Source organism: Sinohyriopsis cumingii, chromosome 17 (assembly GCF_028554795.1).
Source record: "Sinohyriopsis cumingii isolate HCF-2022 chromosome 17, ASM2855479v2, whole genome shotgun sequence".
Lineage (NCBI taxonomy): Eukaryota > Metazoa > Mollusca > Bivalvia > Unionida > Unionidae > Sinohyriopsis > Sinohyriopsis cumingii.
Genome location: NC_142977.1, coordinates 58,146,382 through 58,164,910, shown reverse-complemented (window position 1 = coordinate 58,164,910; position 18,529 = coordinate 58,146,382). Strand labels below are relative to the sequence as shown.

The following is an 18,529-nucleotide window of genomic DNA, read 5'->3' as shown; positions in this document are numbered from 1 at the left end:
TCAAATGGAGCACCAAAGTAGTTTACCTTTTGTCACTGGATTACTGTGCAACAGGTATGTCTTTTTTTTTTTAAAGACCTGCAAAAATTCTTACCTAATTAAAAAAAAACTGTACTGGGTACAAACATTCCATGTACAAAATATATATTAAATTGGACTCCTTAAGCTGTAAATATTTACTAATAGCAAAAATTAAATATTTGTTTTATGGCCGTTTCATAAAATTTAGAGCTGTAACAATTACTCTTTGTTATTTACTGGAGTCTGCTCTACAACATATATAATAACTGGTGATGAACATGAATTATACATGCTAGGAACTGACTGGCTGTCAGATTAATAAGATGTACGTAAAATGTAAGCACATCATTTGCCTACACACGGCTTAGGTTTACAAAATAGACTCGATCTAATATTCAGATATTTTAATAAACAGTTAAAATACAAAGTCAGTTTGTTTTAACATACAATGGGCAACAAGCAAATGAGCATAAAACAAAGTTCAACACAGTTAACGTTTAAGAATTATCAACACAAACAAACAAGCAACAGGTTAAGCAAAGCAGGGCATGCAACGTAAGTAACACACACAGGAGGCAATAGTTCCAGTCTGACCTACTGGCCAATGCTGCAATGAAGCTGTGAAAATGGTTAACAAAGTCAAATTGTGGCTCTTTTTTCAAAGTAAAATCTGGGCTACTTGCATGAAATTTCACTGGCCCAAATATAAATTTTAGTTTTGCAGGCTAGATGGACTAGGGAATTACAGTACCCCTGATTCATGCTAAAAGCATGTACAAGACATTCAACAAAGTAACAGCTAAAAACCAATGCAAATATACATTAAAATTTAAATTTTAAACTATGCAGTCTCCGTTATAGATCAAGAATGTCTGAATCATAATTATGTGTAATTAGGTAAAATGTGCAACAAACTGCAAGCACCAGGTATACCCAAATATGCCATCTCATGATGCCCAAACAGATCAGAGTCAATTTTCTAATCAACATCTTCTCCAGTGTAACATGAGTTACATCCCTTTACAACAGATCGGAAGACATTGGCAGAAAAGTCTGATCATAGTTTACAGTAAACTGGAACTTTTACAAACTAAGAAATAACTCAAGTGGAAATTAATGGTAGAAGATTATAACAAACAAAGGTTTTAATCTAGGCAAAGAGTAAATTAAAACAAGAGGCACTTGAAGGGCCCGACACTCTACTGATTCAAAAGAATTTCCAGGAATCGTAAAGTGTAGGCTCTTTACTCTTCATAAATTAAAAATTAAGTTCTAATAAAATTTAACATTAGTATAGTTTTACCAAGGTCTCTTTAATTCTGTCTGTTGAATGCTCTGCATCTTAAATGTCATAAAAAAAAACATGCAGCTGAAAATTGATCATTGTAGACTTTTACACTGGTGGCTACGTACTAAACTGGGAAACAAAAGATGTCTTTCAACATGCTCAGCATTGATTCTGACATCACACTCTGCGATATTCAATCCGGTTTGTAATGGATCACACCTTTAGGTTGACCTCATCCAAAAATGTACACATACTTCTCACAGCATGCATATAATGGATGAATTAAGATTGAAATAAAGTGAATAATCACCATTTAAATACATGTAATCATATTCTGAAAAATCTAAACCATTACTAAAATTGTACTGACTGCATACATTATGTTTACGACTTGTACAACAGATATAAAAAAAATTTTACTGCTGAATACTGAAACATTTTTTTAATTAAAAGTTACCAATAAAGATTTATGTTCTGGTGAGATCTGGAATTCCAAGTCTTTTATTAATCTATCAGATAAATTGGTTTGGTTTTGTGTTTAATGCCATTTTTTAGCACATGATAGGCTATATACATACTGACCAGCGTATTTTCTGAGGAAGAACCCAGGAAAACCCTCTGGCCCACAGAAAGCTACTCTATCGGAAAAAGCATCACATTTCATGTTTTGGGGAGAATTACTGTTAGAGACATTATGTTCCAAGCGATGTTTCTAACTTTCATAAATTTTGAAAGCAAAACCTACATCTACAGTTTATTAAGTCTCCAGTTTATGAATGCTGTGGTGGCCATATTGGATGTCTCAGCAGCAGTGATTTCATTTATGACCAACTAGACCCTGGATAAATGTGTGTAAATAATCATGACCATCCCAATCCTCCAAGTAGTTTGGGAGTAGCAATAAAAAATGTGTGCTAATGGGCAGCCACAGCTAGCTGGTGGACAATAGGACATTCCAAAAGTTCTTCTGGTCATTCACCAGTAGAAACAAAAAACAAAGAAATCAATGTGTGTGTGTGTGTGTGTGTGTGTGAGAGAGAGAGAGAGATAGAGTTTGTGCGTGTGAATTGGATTTTTAACGTAGCTTTAAAAAATTTCAGTCCTATTGCTTTTATGTCCCACCCAGTCACATTATCCTGACACCAGGCTGACCAGTCCCAACACTAACCTCTGAATGCTGAGTGCCTAGCAAGGCAGCTGTTAAGTACCATTTTTAAAAATAAGTCTTTGGTATAACTCGGCCCAGGTTCGAACCCGTGATCTGCATCAGAGGTGAATGCTCTAATAACTAGGCCACTGGAGCTGTTGAGAGAGAGGAACATATGGGGCAGTTGTTTGTGTCACAATGCTGTCATGTGCATGATTTTGCAATTTATAGAATTGTAATAAACAGTAACAAGTCTTCAATAGTGTCAAAGAGTGTCAACAAAAATATGGTACAAAAATGCAAAAAAAGAAAGAAAATCAAGCAGAATACGTGGGAAATGGAAAGTGGACAAGGGAGATTTAAATCTTAAAAATGTTAATATTTAGGCATTATTCATCTGCATTCAGACAACTATGGCAACCAAATAAATAGATGTAGTTAGCCTGTTTCAAGGATAACATTGTGATCTATACACGTGCCCATCAGTATGTGCAAGAGTTGATGAAAAGATTTTTAAAAAATAGAAAATGGAGAGTGAGAATAAGAAACAAGTAATTAGTATTAATCAGATCTTCCAATTCTGGTTGCATCTGTGGCACAAGAATGGTAGTTAATATGCATGAGTCAGTTCGATCAAGAATGAAACCCACAGCATTTATTTTGGTTTATGTGTCGATAATGAAGTTAGCAAAACCATTCAGATATATCCTATGTATAATTCTCCATGTTCAAATTAATGTGACAAGATCAGATTACAGATTAAAGTCAGATCTGCAATATCTGCTACTTGCCACACACATAGTTAAAAGATCAAACATGAAAACTTGAGAAAAAAATTAATAAGAGAAACAGAATAGAAATGCAGTTTCTATCTCAGTTTATTGAATGGGCAACCATAAAAAAGTATTCTGTAGGCTCAAGAATATCAAATTGGTTAGGTGCACCATCCTGTATGTCATAAAAGTTGACTTACTGAACGACCTTATTGACCTGGGTTGTCATGTGATATTCCAACTAGTAGTCCTGTACTTTTGAATAGAGAACAACTAATTAAAAAAATATGGCTTTGGATTTTACAGCAAGTACCCTCCTTTTCTATCATCTTTGTTGTGAATGATTTTTCAGGATACTTACTGTATACTTACTGGGCACTATGTACCCTGTATTCTGCTGAGTCAATGTTAAAACGTGTATACATATATATATATATATATATATATATATATATATATATATATATATATATATACACACACATATACACACACATACAATAAATATAATGACGACTGACAGTTATATCTTCTGTCTTATCAAAAACAATTATCTAAATGTTTCTTTGTTTACTGATGTAATTTCCACATCAATATTTAATGATACAGCTGCATTTCTTTGTCAAGAGTTACAACACTGTTGAGTCAAATAGCAACCATTTCACACTGCATCACATATGCTACAACCTTCTGATGCAAAACTGATGCTGGCTGTTACAATGCTGGGATTAAGCTATCCATATCAGCAGGCATACTTGTAATATATACTTATACACTGTGCCCACCTTAACAAGAATCTGGAACAAAAGTATTGCACTGGACACTACACACTGACCTCTGCTGGATATGCATCTTTTTTCTTTCTTCAGGTTACACTATAACATGTGTTCATTCCATAAGACAACTATAGACATACAGATTACATATTCAAAAATGTCATTTTTTTAAAATTAATAACCTGAAAGTGTAAGTAACACTGCGTCTTAAAATAGTCACTTATGCAAACCCAGAAACATTTAATAATACTGTGAAACTCTGATAGTCTCTCTCTCAAAACTAAAGTTAATCTGCATATAGTTAGTACAATAAAAGGTTCAAATACAAAATTGTGACATTCTGGACATGCAATCAAACCTCGTATTCATGCACTAGTCAAGTATACAAACCAGTTTTTTTAACACTAATTTTATAAATATTATTATCAACTTTGAGTGTTACTTATTATATCATGATTTTACATAAATCTTCAACTGAAACTATAAAATCATTTATTATAATTACATACATGCATTATTGTAACTTTTTAATGACTTTCTCTACTGACTTATGCATCCTGTATTCAAAATGTATTTTTCAAGTTTCACATCTTTCAGCAAGCAAAAGACTCTAGATAACCCAAACCTTTATATATTTCTCATCATAGGTTAATTCCCTTACCTGACTCTCTAACAACAAACCCAGACCTATAGGATGCTTTCTCCTGAAATTTCAACCGACGACTGTGCATGCTACAAAAACAAATGATTCATGGTTTCTCAAGCTTTTAAATCTTTGTCCATACATGTATCTGAGGAATGTTCAAAGACAAATGCTTTCTTTAACATTTTAACAAACCCTGTTGGGGTAGTTACTGATCAAAGGACACATAAAGAATCTTGAGTTTTTAGTAATTGTGCCATTATCTGATGCTGAATTAGCATTAATTGTATAAACCTGAAAGCCCTTATTACCAGAATGTTTTGTGAAACTTTTTACTTTTCCACTATGCAGTTTCTTGTATCAATTAACGGTTCTATTTATAGTAATGGCAACAATACCTGATTGAGAATCTGTACTATTTGAATGCCTCTTTTGCAGTGATGCTCATTGTCACATTTCGTGAAGTTCTGTTTCAGTGATGTTTAAAACCAAATCGTGTTTACTTTTTATTTATCTGTAGCAAAAGGTTGCCATATTTGATGGTAGATTGGTACCATGTGTACAAAACTGAAAGCCATCCATTTGAACAAACATTACAGACCTCATGTCAGAATGCTGTCTATCAAATTCTGTTCATTAGTATATGAGAAGGAGTGGTTTAAATTTTATTCTATTTTTAGTAATGGTACCATATCTAATGACATATCTTGTTTTAAAAACATATTAAGACCTCTATGCCAAAATTCTGTCAGTTCCAATAAAATCTTGTTGAGTTTTTCAGAAAACATCACTTTTAAGTTTTTCTGTTGCTAGCGATTTTGGGCATAACTGAAGGCATATTGGAATCATTTGGCGCTCATGCTAAGGTATCTTAAATCAAATTATGCTAAGCAGTTTCCAAGAAGCTGTCGTTTGGAGATTTTGTTATTTTCAGCAAACGTGGCTAATCCTGTATTTAGGAATACATGCTCTGCAAATCATAATCATATAAGCATGTCTGACTGTTTAAAATCACGATAGTGTCAGCATGTCTGACTGTTTAAAATCATGATAGTGTCAGCATGTTTGACTGTTTAAAATTATGACAGTGTCAGCATGTTTGACTGTTTAAAATCATGATAGTGTCAGCATGTTTGACTGTTTAAAATCATGATAGTGTCAGCATGTTTGACTGTTTAAAATCATGACAGCATCTGCATGTTTGTTTAATATCATGATAGTGTCTGCATGCTAGACTGTTTAAAATCATGACAGCATCAGCATGTTTGTTTAAAATCATGATTTTCTTTGACAGTGAGTGCCTTGGCAGGCATGTGAATAGGATTAGCTTATCTTTAAAGGGATGAGTCAGAAAGACTGAACCCACTATCACTGCATTGCATACTGAAAAGTAAACATGGTTACCATATATACTAGCATAATGTGCCATCAGATCTGGGTTTTTACAGTCCATATGGAGTAACGAATAGAACAAGCAAGATAAACCATGATCTGATAGTGCATTATGTGGTGGTAGATCTGAGTTTTTACAGTCCATTTGGTGTAATCAATAGAACAAGCAAGACTAACCATGATCTGATAGTACATTATGTGGTGGGAGATCTGGGTTACTACAGTCCATTTGGAGTAATCAATAGAACAAGCAAGGCTAACCATGATCTGATGCGATGACAGAGCAGAATACTTTTTAAGTTGGACTCTACTTGTAAGCCAGTATGACATGATGTAAGCCAGTATGACATACAATATCTCTGTTCTAGCAATATGTAAATTAAACAACAAAACACACATCATTACTATTTCAAGACACAGAGACTGTTAGAAAGTCTGTGCAATATTATATAATTCCTTCATCATTAAGTTAAATCGTCTCCCACATGGAATTATAACTGTCCATGTTTTCTTTTTACCAACATGGGGATTGTGTAAAACCTGCTGACAGTCTGTGTACATATCATCAAGTGTGCACAAACAGTGTCGGATAGTCTGATATCAAGACTTCAACTGAGGCAGGTGCATATGTACAATGGTGATGAAGGGTGGTATATGAATAAAAGCTAAGTTTACAAACATGACTTGCAACTGTTACAATACATGAACTGAAAAATCAACCATAACCTGACTGTCCATGCATATTGGTCACCTCTTGCAAAATGTCTAAAGTTATGGTCCCAACAACGTCTTGTTCGAAGAGGCTTCACTCTATTGTGAATTTTTAAAACACAAACAGGAATACACATTTATCAAGAAATCATTCACAAGGCTCACTCCAAGTTTTTCAGCTGCCTAACCCTATAGAAACAAAGCAGCTGAAACATAACTAAATTTTCGGACAATTTTGCATATTTAAAAGATTAACTTTAATCAGATCCCATGGTTTCTATTTTTGGGTATAGTAGTGTAGAGGGAATAACTTAGCCATAAATCATTAAAAAAAAGCAGTTAATAAGTCATAAACACAGTAAAAAGCAACACCACAAAATAAACATTGTCAGTATCTAAGACATTTTTATATTCCTTCCAAATATACATTATTAGATCCCTGAATACATTTGGAAACACACACACACAGATTTTTAATGCCTTGTATAACTTCTCATTTTTTCTCTAAAGTTCAGTTAGTGTCCAATACACATTATGCATCATATATATTCATGTATAAGCCAAATAATTTAGGGAGAAAAAAAATCCTGGAAGAAGGAAGGTTAGCTTATCTGCAGAACAAGGTCTAAACTTGAAATTTTAAATTTTCTTGTCAACTATCAGTATATATTGTTCTGACTAGATCACATACTTAACATGACCCCACCCCCCCCAGTACATTCTGTATTCAGGGTTCCTAACATAAATTTTAAAACATATTACCACCTTTTCTCAGATCCAAAAATACCATTTTCAGACCTAAGAGTAACTCCAGATGAGGTCAGAATCCCAAATTTCTCCCAAAATGCAAAAGAGTAATTATGTTATCAGTTTCAGACTCAAACAGTTGTAATAACAAAAATTTTAAAAATGTTCAAGATTTTTTACGTCATTTTTCAATTTGTCCAATCAATAACAAAAATTTTCAGTATGGCTGGACATATAGGTCAGCTTATACACAGGTCATGCACTTTTTAAAGTTTTACCTATGCAGTTTGTGGGGAAGGCTTATATGTGAATGGGTTTATATGCGAGTAAATACGATGAACATTTCATGTGATAAACTGAAGAAAAAATTAATAATGAATAACAACTTGTCTATATATTAACTGTATGCTGAAATATGACTATTACTCGCCAATGATTGTGATCACATTCTTTTCCAAATTGTTATAACAATATACACACAATATACATGAACTTTTATGCATTGTGTAAAAAAAAACCAAAAAACTTCTCATTACCGGGTATATCCTACCATTAAATAAATCTAATTATTATACTTTTTTCATGTAAACCAACTTTCATCTGTTGGAAAACAATGTCAAAAATCAATATCAAACTCTACCTTATCTTTAATCCATGAAATGCAAGCCCTCCACATTGTTTTGTCAGGTCAAATACACCAAACTCAAGTTATTGTAGTAAACTATATTTATTGTCAATCTGATGACCCTTGACCTATTGATCCCAAAGTAAAATTAACCTTCTTGTCTCATATCAAGTCTTCCACAAATTTAGGTCACAGTTTGTGGTATAAGACCCAAGTTATTTTGAGTAAACCCTTGTCCTTCTAATAGTACCTGTAATCATGACCTTTAACCCCCCAATCAACAGGTACCTTCCTTGTCTCAAATACAAAACATGTACAAAGTATAGACAAGACATGTTTAGTACAGAACTGGATGTTTTGTGGAGACCACCTTTTACTTCTTTAGTTCCCATAGCAACAGCCTCTGACATCAAGATGAACAGGTGTCTTCCTTCTCTCAAACACAAGCCATCCACAAAGTCTGGTCAAAGCATGCAATATAGAACTCAAGATACCACAAAGAAACCACTTTTCATCTTAGTCACTGTGACCCTTTACTGACATTTGACCTCTGACCCCAATATGATTATGTGTCTTTCTTGCTTCAAATGCAAGCCACCCACAATGTTTGGTTAAGAGATCTTGTATAAGTTATTTTTTGAAAAGGTTTCATTCCCTGACCATCTGAGCCAGAATTTGGTAAGTTTCTTCCTTTCCCCAATTACAAAGTTTGGTATCAGCAGATGATTCGGATCTTTGGTATGTAAGTGAAATGGGGAACAGCTGGACCAACAACATCACAACATAGCTCCACCGTATGGTGGACATATTAAAACATAAACATCAAAATTTGTGCTAATGGTTGTTTTTAAATGCAGAAAAAAACTTTAACGTTTTAGGATGGGCTCATATCAGGTGAATAAAGGTATGCATTCATCCTTTCCCTTCGCGGGAAGAAAGAACAGTGTGATAGGTTACAAATGAATTGGGATAATTTGTCAACTAAACATCACACATTCAAGGAATCAAAAGCATAAAAATAAAAGAAAATGAACTTACACACTCACCCTATTCCATTTCTTCTACAAATCAAACAAAAGAAATGAAAAAGATTACATCAGTATGTAATTAATGATGACAACTGAATGAAGCATTCAAATGTGTCAATAAAGTAAAACATTTGATAAACATGAATTCCATCAAAGGTTTTACTTAACAATAATATCAATCCATATGATAGTAAGTACTGCATATAACACCATTTCTCTCATTCCTGTTTATGTATTACACAATCTGTCTGTGTGATAAAGCCATGTTGGATAAACCTACTGTGTCCCATGAGTGCACACACATGGACACTATTGATGATATAGGGTTCGGCATTTTTCTTCATCAAACAAGATATATCTAGTAATTTCTGTTAGCCAGTCTCACAAGAATCATGCTCACCTGCAGCATGGCACCAATAGGAAATTATATAAAGTTGCTATCAGAAATATTCGCACACGATAATCACTCGAAAGCAAAAAATCTGTAATAACACCAAAACACAGCTGATTTTATGATGATTAACATGGGAGTTCGTATTCCGCAGACGAACAAAATAATTCCCCAAATTATGGCACTATTTTTCTAACAGTAAAATGCAAGTGTTCCAAATGCTGCATAAAAAAAGTGCAACATGATAGATTAAAACTGTGCTGAGCAATGTTTATCAAAGAAAGGCATCCAATTACATGCACAATTAATTAGTCATTTGATCAACAAAATGATCATTAAATATTTTAACCTCCATATCTACTATGATCTAACCAATATGGCTTCACCTAATCTGAATAGAATTACTTGAACTTAATGTGATTGCTTGCACACTTAATGAATGATACTCACTTTGTATGAACCAATCAAAACAAAGAGAATTTCACATAAAATAATACTTGCATACCAGGGAAGCAGATGTTGGAATTCTTATGCATCCAAAATGAATAGAATGCATACTTTTACACAATTATTTTTTGTGTCCTGGAGAACCTGTAACATCTAGCATTTTTAATGTTGAAAAGAAAAAAAGATGTCAAAGAGTAAAATCAGAAAATACAACTATACTGATACCAATAATCCAGGGCATTTTTTTCCTTCTGATTAGAATGAGAGAAACAGTCCATCATATGTAGTGGTATGGGGTAGGGAAATTATCGCCGCCCCCCTTAGCTCAGAATTTGTTGGCAGGAACGAGACTTTGCAGAGTTCCTAACCCTTGGATGGGATTTCCCTATCCCAAAATCTTACCACAAAACAGCACCAACCCTCATTTTCCTGATTGAACCCAGCGACAATGCTCCAGAAAAGATGTATTTGCATTGGTATGTATAAAACTAAAATATTCTTCAGAAAATACAGCATAATCTGCAAATTTGATATGCAATCATATCATAATCCAAAAGGTATCAGCTGAATTTAGCTGGAAGTACAGCTCTCTTAATATAGAGGGTATATGTACTTACCACCCTATGGACATAAATTTGTTCAGGTAATTTATGTACAACGATCTTGTAAACCTAGTTCTCAATCATCTAAATACTTATGACAGTTTGACTGCAACTGCATACTAATTTTATACCCTGACTTAACGAGTATAGCAGATATTACTGTTACAGACAGCATCTAAAAAATATCAAAACCCATTATGTAAAACAAGTCCTTTTGGATCTAAACAATGCCCCTTAATTTATCTAAATATTTCAAAAATTCAGATGAGGATGAAAATAAAAACAACCAAAAAAACAAGCCTGTACTCAGAAAATATTTTCAGTGATATTGTAAATATGTATATAGACCTAATGGCTAACTATAGGGCTGCCAAGAAGCACAACTGTAATATAGTTATTGATAAGAAACATCCAAATCCTGGAAAAATTTACTGGTTCAGTTTAGCACACAGCAGAATCGATTTAAGTATGAAATACAAAATCAGTGTAAATGTAAACATCTGGGCTAATGAGATTACCAAAAATACACCCAAAAATAGCAGAACAGAAGGACATCATCCCAATTATTAACAATGAAAAACAGAAAATAAGGTAGTTAAACAAAAAAGTGGAATCGATTTGACAGGAAAAGTGAATATGCATTGAATCTAAAGCCAAAAACAAGAAAATCCGTGTATCAGATAAAGAAGTCCAAGTGTCCTGGACTGTTCAGTGTGCCATTAATGCTAGACCACCAATATATCGTGTTAATATTTCTTTGGGAAATATTAATTTGGATATTATCAATGATCAAAGCTGTGTATGTGACATTACTAACAGATAGCTGCTTGACGAGATGAGAGAGCTATGGGTTGTGATACACAAGTGCTGTGGCTGATGTTATTAGCCATACAGTGAATAGCAAGAAGTCAGCAGCAGGTGAAAAATATTTCAGAACCAATGCTCTAATCTACAGGATCATAGTTGATGACACAATTGACCCGATAGTAGCAAAAACTTGCTCAATTGTATGCATTTGTCAGTTCAGTAGTTGCATCATTTCAATTTTCTTTGCTAATTTACAGCTGGAAGATGGATGCACCCACACAATTATCAACCAACTCACTGAAATGCTGAACTTCTTTGACCTTGGTCATGAATGCACATACAGTATCGTTGGCAACATATATGTTTCCAGCCATTACAGGTAGAAAATCTGGTGTGTATGTGTGTTTGGGGGATATTTAATGTAGCTTTAACAATTTTAGTCATATTGTTACAATGTCGGCAGTGTGCAGTTTTTTTGGTTGTGGTGTCTAACCACAGACATGTAGCATCATATCCAACTCAGTCACATTATCCTGATACCATGCCAACCAGTCCTAACAATGACTGCTTAACGCTGAGCACCAAGTGAAGCAGATCCTAGTATCATTTAAGTCATTGGTATGACTTGGCTGGGGTTCGAACCCATTACCTCCTACATCTGCGGTGGATGCTCTAGCCACTTAGGCCACCGTAGCGGTCAAAATCTGTTGTAGGAGTTCAGCTTAAAGTATAATATAGCCAACACTGTGCAGGACACAGACTGAATCTTGCCATAACTAATGTGTCTGTAACACATTGTACAGGACACAGACTGAATCTTGCCATAACTAATGTGTCTGTAACACACTGTACAGGACACAGACTGAATCTTGCTGTAACTAATGTGGCTGTAACACACTGTACAGGACAGACTGAATCTTGCTGTAACTAATGTGTCTGTAACACACTGTACAGGACACAGACTGAATCTTGCCATAACTAATGTGTCCGTGACACACTGAACAGGACACAGACTGAATCTTGCCATAACTAATGTGTTTGTAACACACTGTACAGGACACAGACTGAATCTTGCCATAACTAATGTGTCCGTAACACACTGTACAGGACACAGACTGAATCTTGCCATAACTAATGAGTCTGTAACACACTGCACAGGACAGACTGAATCTTGCCAAAACTAATGCATCTGTAACACACTGTACAGGACACAGACTGAATCTTGCCATAACTAATGTGTCCGTAACACACTGAACAGGACACAGACTGAATCTTGCCATAACTAATGTGTTTGTAACACACTGTACAGGACACAGACTGAATCTTGCCATAACTAATGTGTCCGTAACACACTGTACAGGACACAGACTGAATCTTGCCATAACTAATGCGTCTGTAACACACTGCACAGGACAGACTGAATCTTGCCAAAACTAATGCATCTGTAACACACTGTACAGGACACAGACTGAATCTTGCCATAACTAATGTGTCCGTAACACACTGAACAGGACACAGACTGAATCTTGCCATAACTAATGTGTTTGTAACACACTGTACAGGACACAGACTGAATCTTGCCATAACTAATGTGTCCGTAACACACTGTACAGGACACAGACTGAATCTTGCCATAACTAATGTGTTTGTAACACACTGTACAGGACACAGACTGAATCTTGCCATAACTAATGCATCTGTAACACACTGTACAGGACACAGACTGAATCTTGCCATAACTAATGTGTTTGTAACACACTGTACAGGACACAGACTGAATCTTGCCATAACTAATGTGTCCGTAACACACTTTACAGGACACAGACTGAATCTTGCCATAACTAATGTGCATGTAACACACTGTACAGGACACAGACTGAATCTTGCCATAACTAATGTGTCTGTAAAAAAAAGTGTGAGGGGCTTCAAAAAAGGAGAACAAGTTTAATTCCTTATATTTGTTTACTAGTGCTTCAAGCTAATGCACTAGGAAACAAGAAAAGGCAGGTCTCGAACAACCATCAAGCATGAAAGCTGCACACCAATAATTGGATGGGACTGAAAAAGGTAGTGGAAGAAATCCACAAGACCTACAGCAAAGTGCATGCACAATGATATGCTCTGTTGCAAACAAGCTGCCACTGCAGGACTGTACAAGACTTATGTGATCTAGAGAAAGATCTTAATTGTAACTTCCATGCTTGATGTGCACTCCATAAAAACCATTTTGAATTGTCAGCTACAGATGTAGTCATTGGTGTTCACTGAAATACTACTTGATGCCTGTCTTTATAGGATGAACTACCTACAAACAATATTTGGTGTTACACTAAAAGACACACAAGACAAAAGTTAAAAAGAAAGATGACAGCATTGTGCCATATGTGGATGCAATAAAATAAACATAGCATTACAAAGGAGTGGAAAGAAAACATGAACTGCATGGTGTGATAGAAAAGTATATAGCTAACCATTAGAATATCAATTGCAAATTTACCAAGGAAGACAACTCCTGTTAACCACACATATGTGAAGCTATAGGAGATGAGTTTAATCCAAAGCTTCAAACCCCAAAAATAAAATACATGTACTTATCTGCTAAATGCTGTCAAAGACTGATTAATATTTCCCCTGAATGGCTGATTAGCAATTAATGAGTAAGAGAATACTTTTTTGGATGAGTTACCTCATTTTGTTTTATTAGTATGCAGAAGTTGAATCTCAAGTAGGATGGACGCTATTTTGACCCAACTGCTCCCATGCATCATCAATGGAAAGCACTGAAACTGTCTATAAAAGCTGTAAAATTTACTGACCCATTCCTGGCTCAGCAATTTCCATCAAAATGCAGCATGCTTACATACAAAACGGATAAATAATATGCATGTGAACTACACTTGGAACTTCCTGACTAATGCAGTATCTAAAAAGATTTAGGTAAGTGGCCATGAAGTATACAAGACGGTGGAATTGCATCAAGCCATTTACATCTAACAAAAATTCCACATAATATATAAGTTTATGCAAAGCAACAAGAGAAGAAATTGAGAAAAATACAACATTAAACATTTACAAGCATGGCTGTACATGAGCATTGACTGAAATATAAATTATGCATGATCAGTGAAATTGTACAACAAAAAAGCTTAAGGCCCCAGTCTAAAAATAATTTCAATCTACAGTGATATAAAAAGAAATGAGAAGAATTAATTAATAAACGAACTGCAATATGCAAGAAAAGCTTTATATAATAAAATGACAGAGGCTGAAAATTCATTAAACCCAAAGTTCTAGAACTCAATTTAGAACTTGGAAGGCAGCAATTTTCTCTATCAAAAAAGTAAATTGGACTCTGCATGTGTCTATTGGTAGTCAACTAATGCAATGAAAATTTAACATTCCTTGAGTTTGGTCAAGTAAATTATAGCCAAACAAAATTTTCAAAGGGATTTATTGTTTTACCTATCAATATGAGCAGAACTCAGACATGTGATTCAGCTTAAGAAACGGCAGTAAATAGTGATCAACAACAGGCAATTTAAATCAACGCATTTGGGAAATTCAACACAGTCTCCTCACGAGTTTATTTTCAGAAGAAGACCAGTAAATAAAGAATACACGCAACGCACTCACAAAAAGGGCTAACTGTACTGACAACTCAGATCAACAGTTGAGTTAAAAGACAACGTTCAGCATCCAATAGAAAGAAAAATTGCCCCACACTCAAAATGATATGCAAAAGAAGGAGATGTTCTGCAAGTATTGCTGATAGTTACTTCACATATCCAATAAAACATGCTTTAACATCGAATACTTCAAACTTCAAAACCGACACTACTAAACTATTAACCTGCATCATATCTGAAAAGAGCAGAAAAAATTATATACTGTGTGTGTATATAATATACACATATATATATATATATATATATATATATATATATATATATATATATATGCCAAAAACATGTATTAAAACAAATAAATTTTTCCAACCTTTGCAAATTTCAGATGTGAAGAGGGTCTGAAAGTTACTGTGAACACATGTGTTTGATGGTATCACAATGTTTTCTTAAAACTGATTTTATTCACTGGTATTATTTTGTTCTCACATGACTGATTAAAAAACACCCAGAAATTAAAGAACATACATGAATACAAGAGACAATTACATTAAAGTTTGTGTAACTTCAATTCCAAACACATCCAGAGCCAAGCACTTTGATGCCAGGACCAACCAAACTTTTTCCAAAAATGTCTAGGACCCAGAAATGAGGATAAATTTTCAGCCCCTGTATGCAAGCCCTAAGCCCCTTGCAAATATTTAGTTCTAATATGAATGACGTCGACCCTGACAGTTATGATGGAGAAGTCAGGATCTTATTGCTGTTGTATACGTTGTCTCATAGCTCTCATAGGTATTCCTTTTGTCCTAGTATGCTTACTCAGAATCCCTTTTAGTAAGCATCTTACGACTCATTGAATTAAACAATAAGCTTAGATCAACAAGTTGTTTTCCACCTCTTTATTATTTTTTCTGACATCATTGGAACAACTGTACAAGACTAAATCCATGCTGGACTGTCAGAAATGTAGTCTGTATTGATCATCAGGCAACACACTACTAATTAATGCAATTTTTTATGCAACCTGACAGCAATTTATCTATTTATCCATGGTATTCAATCACTTTTTTCATACCAGAATAGAACATCTATGCATTCAGCAGCTATTGACCTTGGAATTGAAGAGCAGTGTACTACTGAGGCTAATAATCAGCAAGTAACACATGAGACCGTCTATCAAGGACTATATCACAAAGAACTTTCTAATTCTCGGTTACATCATGCCATTACTCTCACTTTGGGGTAATGCTGCCTTCCATGCACATATCAGCAATTTAAAAAAAGTCAATAATGGATGGATACACAAGTGTTCTGTTCTGGCGGATTAATACTAAAAAATGAATGATTTGAAGCATTTAATGTATTGGGTCATAAGAGGGCTTTTTCGTACCATCCGCATAGAATGGTCAATCAAAATCAATGTATTAGTTACTAGTGAGCAGCTGATACGCAGACATCAAAGGAGGCTGAAAACTTCCTACCACCCAGTGCCAGGAATCATTGGTCTCCACTACCAGTAATGGCAGAAGAAAAAAAAAGGCAGAGAACTACTTGATGGACTAAAAAAGGGAAATTTAATTATCACCAGAAAATACCGAGTGGATAAGGAACACCGAGAAAGAAAGTAGAAAGCTGCTTATTGTCATTATAACTATCCGGGTCGACGTCTTACACTGTAAGACTATAGTCCTACAAGTAAGATAAAGCACATGTTAATTCTGTTTAGGTACTATGTCTTACTATCCATATTATGGCCTTGTATAGCGTGTTCCGATGTCGTTGACATCGGAATGAGTAATCAAAGTTTCAGGAACATCTCACACACTTGGCAGATATGCCGAAACTTTTCTACTATGTGTAATTAATATACTTACTGTGCTGTCTTTATCATAGTGGAATGAAAATATGATACTAGCAAATGGACGCATTTTCACATTCCGTTGACATACATTTGAATTTGTTACAATGCGAGAGTAGTCAAGGTATGCCGAAGTAAGTTCAAGTAGGTATATGTTGGGGATAAGTTTCTTGAACAAAACGTACCATTGCTTACAGTTCCAACAGGCATAATATATTTTTTATTCGTTACGTTACAGAATAATATTTCAACTTAACCCGATTTCGGCCTTCCAGGCTTTCATCGCTTTCCAGCCAACTGAAATGTAGGCAAACAAAACTTGAAAATAGGCCCATTTCTTTTGTGACAATTTGAGTTTATTATAGAAAAGACATCAGAGTAAGTAAAGTCTGACTAAAACAATATGACTTTACTTTGTAGAAAAGCGTCGTTATTTTAGATGTCAGTTGTTGAAATATTTCTGAAAAGTTGACTTTGGTAACGATGTTAGTCGACATCAAAACACGCTACACAGCGCCATTTGTTAGGCTGTAAGACCTTGACGCCCACAACATAAATCTCAGCGTCAGGTCTTACATGTAGGACTATGTAAGACTAATGAATAACGTACTTAGAAATTCAGTCATGCCGTCCAAATCTAGTATTGCATCATGTTTAAGCAGTGGTACGGACCTATTTTGGTATACCTAAGTAACAGAGGTCTACAAATCCTATATTTTTTTTGCATAGTTTAGCTTTAGTGTAAATCCGGCCCAATTTAAAACGCATGATTGCGTTCTTAGCAAAATTTCACCTGTGCGTGACCAGGAACTGTGGGAACATTCATTGACTGTAATGCTTCACTCAAATCGTCAATGTCGATTCGACCATCCTTATTGCGATCTATCTTCTCAAACAAGGCTGATAGTCTTTCCTTTTCTGCAGAAGTAACGTTCTTTTGATCTCCTGAAATATGCGACATCTTTAAATACAAACAAGTGTCTTTTCCATGTATAATACACACGTCGCTTGGGCTGCGCAAACCAGTTTGTCAAGCACCACAGCCATCGGATAATCAGCAGTAAATTATTAGCCTTTCAACGATTGGTTAAAATACAATTTTTAAATTAATTTCGATCCAGACAGGTAAACATACACTGTTGGTGCTATCATGGGACGATTTTTATTCTTCCATTTTCGATTGACCACTGCTAACGTTAGGTAAAATAAATATAGATTATACACTACGACACACTGTACTTAGAATTAGATTTGTCCATTTGACCAGGTCAAAGGCACAACGCAAAAGTGAGATAACTCGTCCATATAAGTTGTTTCGTCAGAGTGATACAATTTCACTGACGTATGGTTCATTTTTAAAAATAAAAAGTTGATATAAAAACTGAATATTTGATCTATATATAAAATATCATAATCTCACATGTAGCGAGACCGACTTTTTTTTTTTTTTTACATACGTAAAACGTCTAACAGCTGAATTTGTATATCAGGAGGCAAGGTGATCAGAATACAATAGGCTGTGAAATGTTGTAGGGTTTAACGCTATTTTCCAGCACAAGATAGGCTATACATGGCAGCCAGTATAACTGGTGGAGAGAAAACCCCTGGAAGAACCATTGACCCACGAGATGCTACTGGCAAGCTTTC

At 34.8% G+C, this 18,529-nt stretch overlaps 1 protein-coding gene across 2 annotated transcripts in view; it reads right to left on the bottom strand.

Moving 5' to 3' along the window:
* LOC149778837 (mitochondrial adenyl nucleotide antiporter SLC25A25-like) overlaps nucleotides 1-17,952 on the bottom strand; it is a 75,344-nt gene extending 57,392 nt beyond the window's left edge. The window contains exons 1-2 of one of the 2 annotated variants that reach the window (XM_089939588.1): nucleotides 17,676-17,952; nucleotides 9,170-9,184 (exon numbers count right to left, since the gene is read on the bottom strand). In XM_089939588.1, coding sequence (XP_089795714.1) covers nucleotides 9,170-9,184; nucleotides 17,676-17,843 — 183 coding nt within the window. In that variant the 5' untranslated portion in view covers nucleotides 17,844-17,952. The remainder of the gene's footprint in view (nucleotides 1-9,169; nucleotides 9,185-17,675) is intronic. The other variant, XM_089939589.1, reaches the window with a different exon arrangement.
* Between the last annotated feature and the right edge of the window lie 577 nt (nucleotides 17,953-18,529).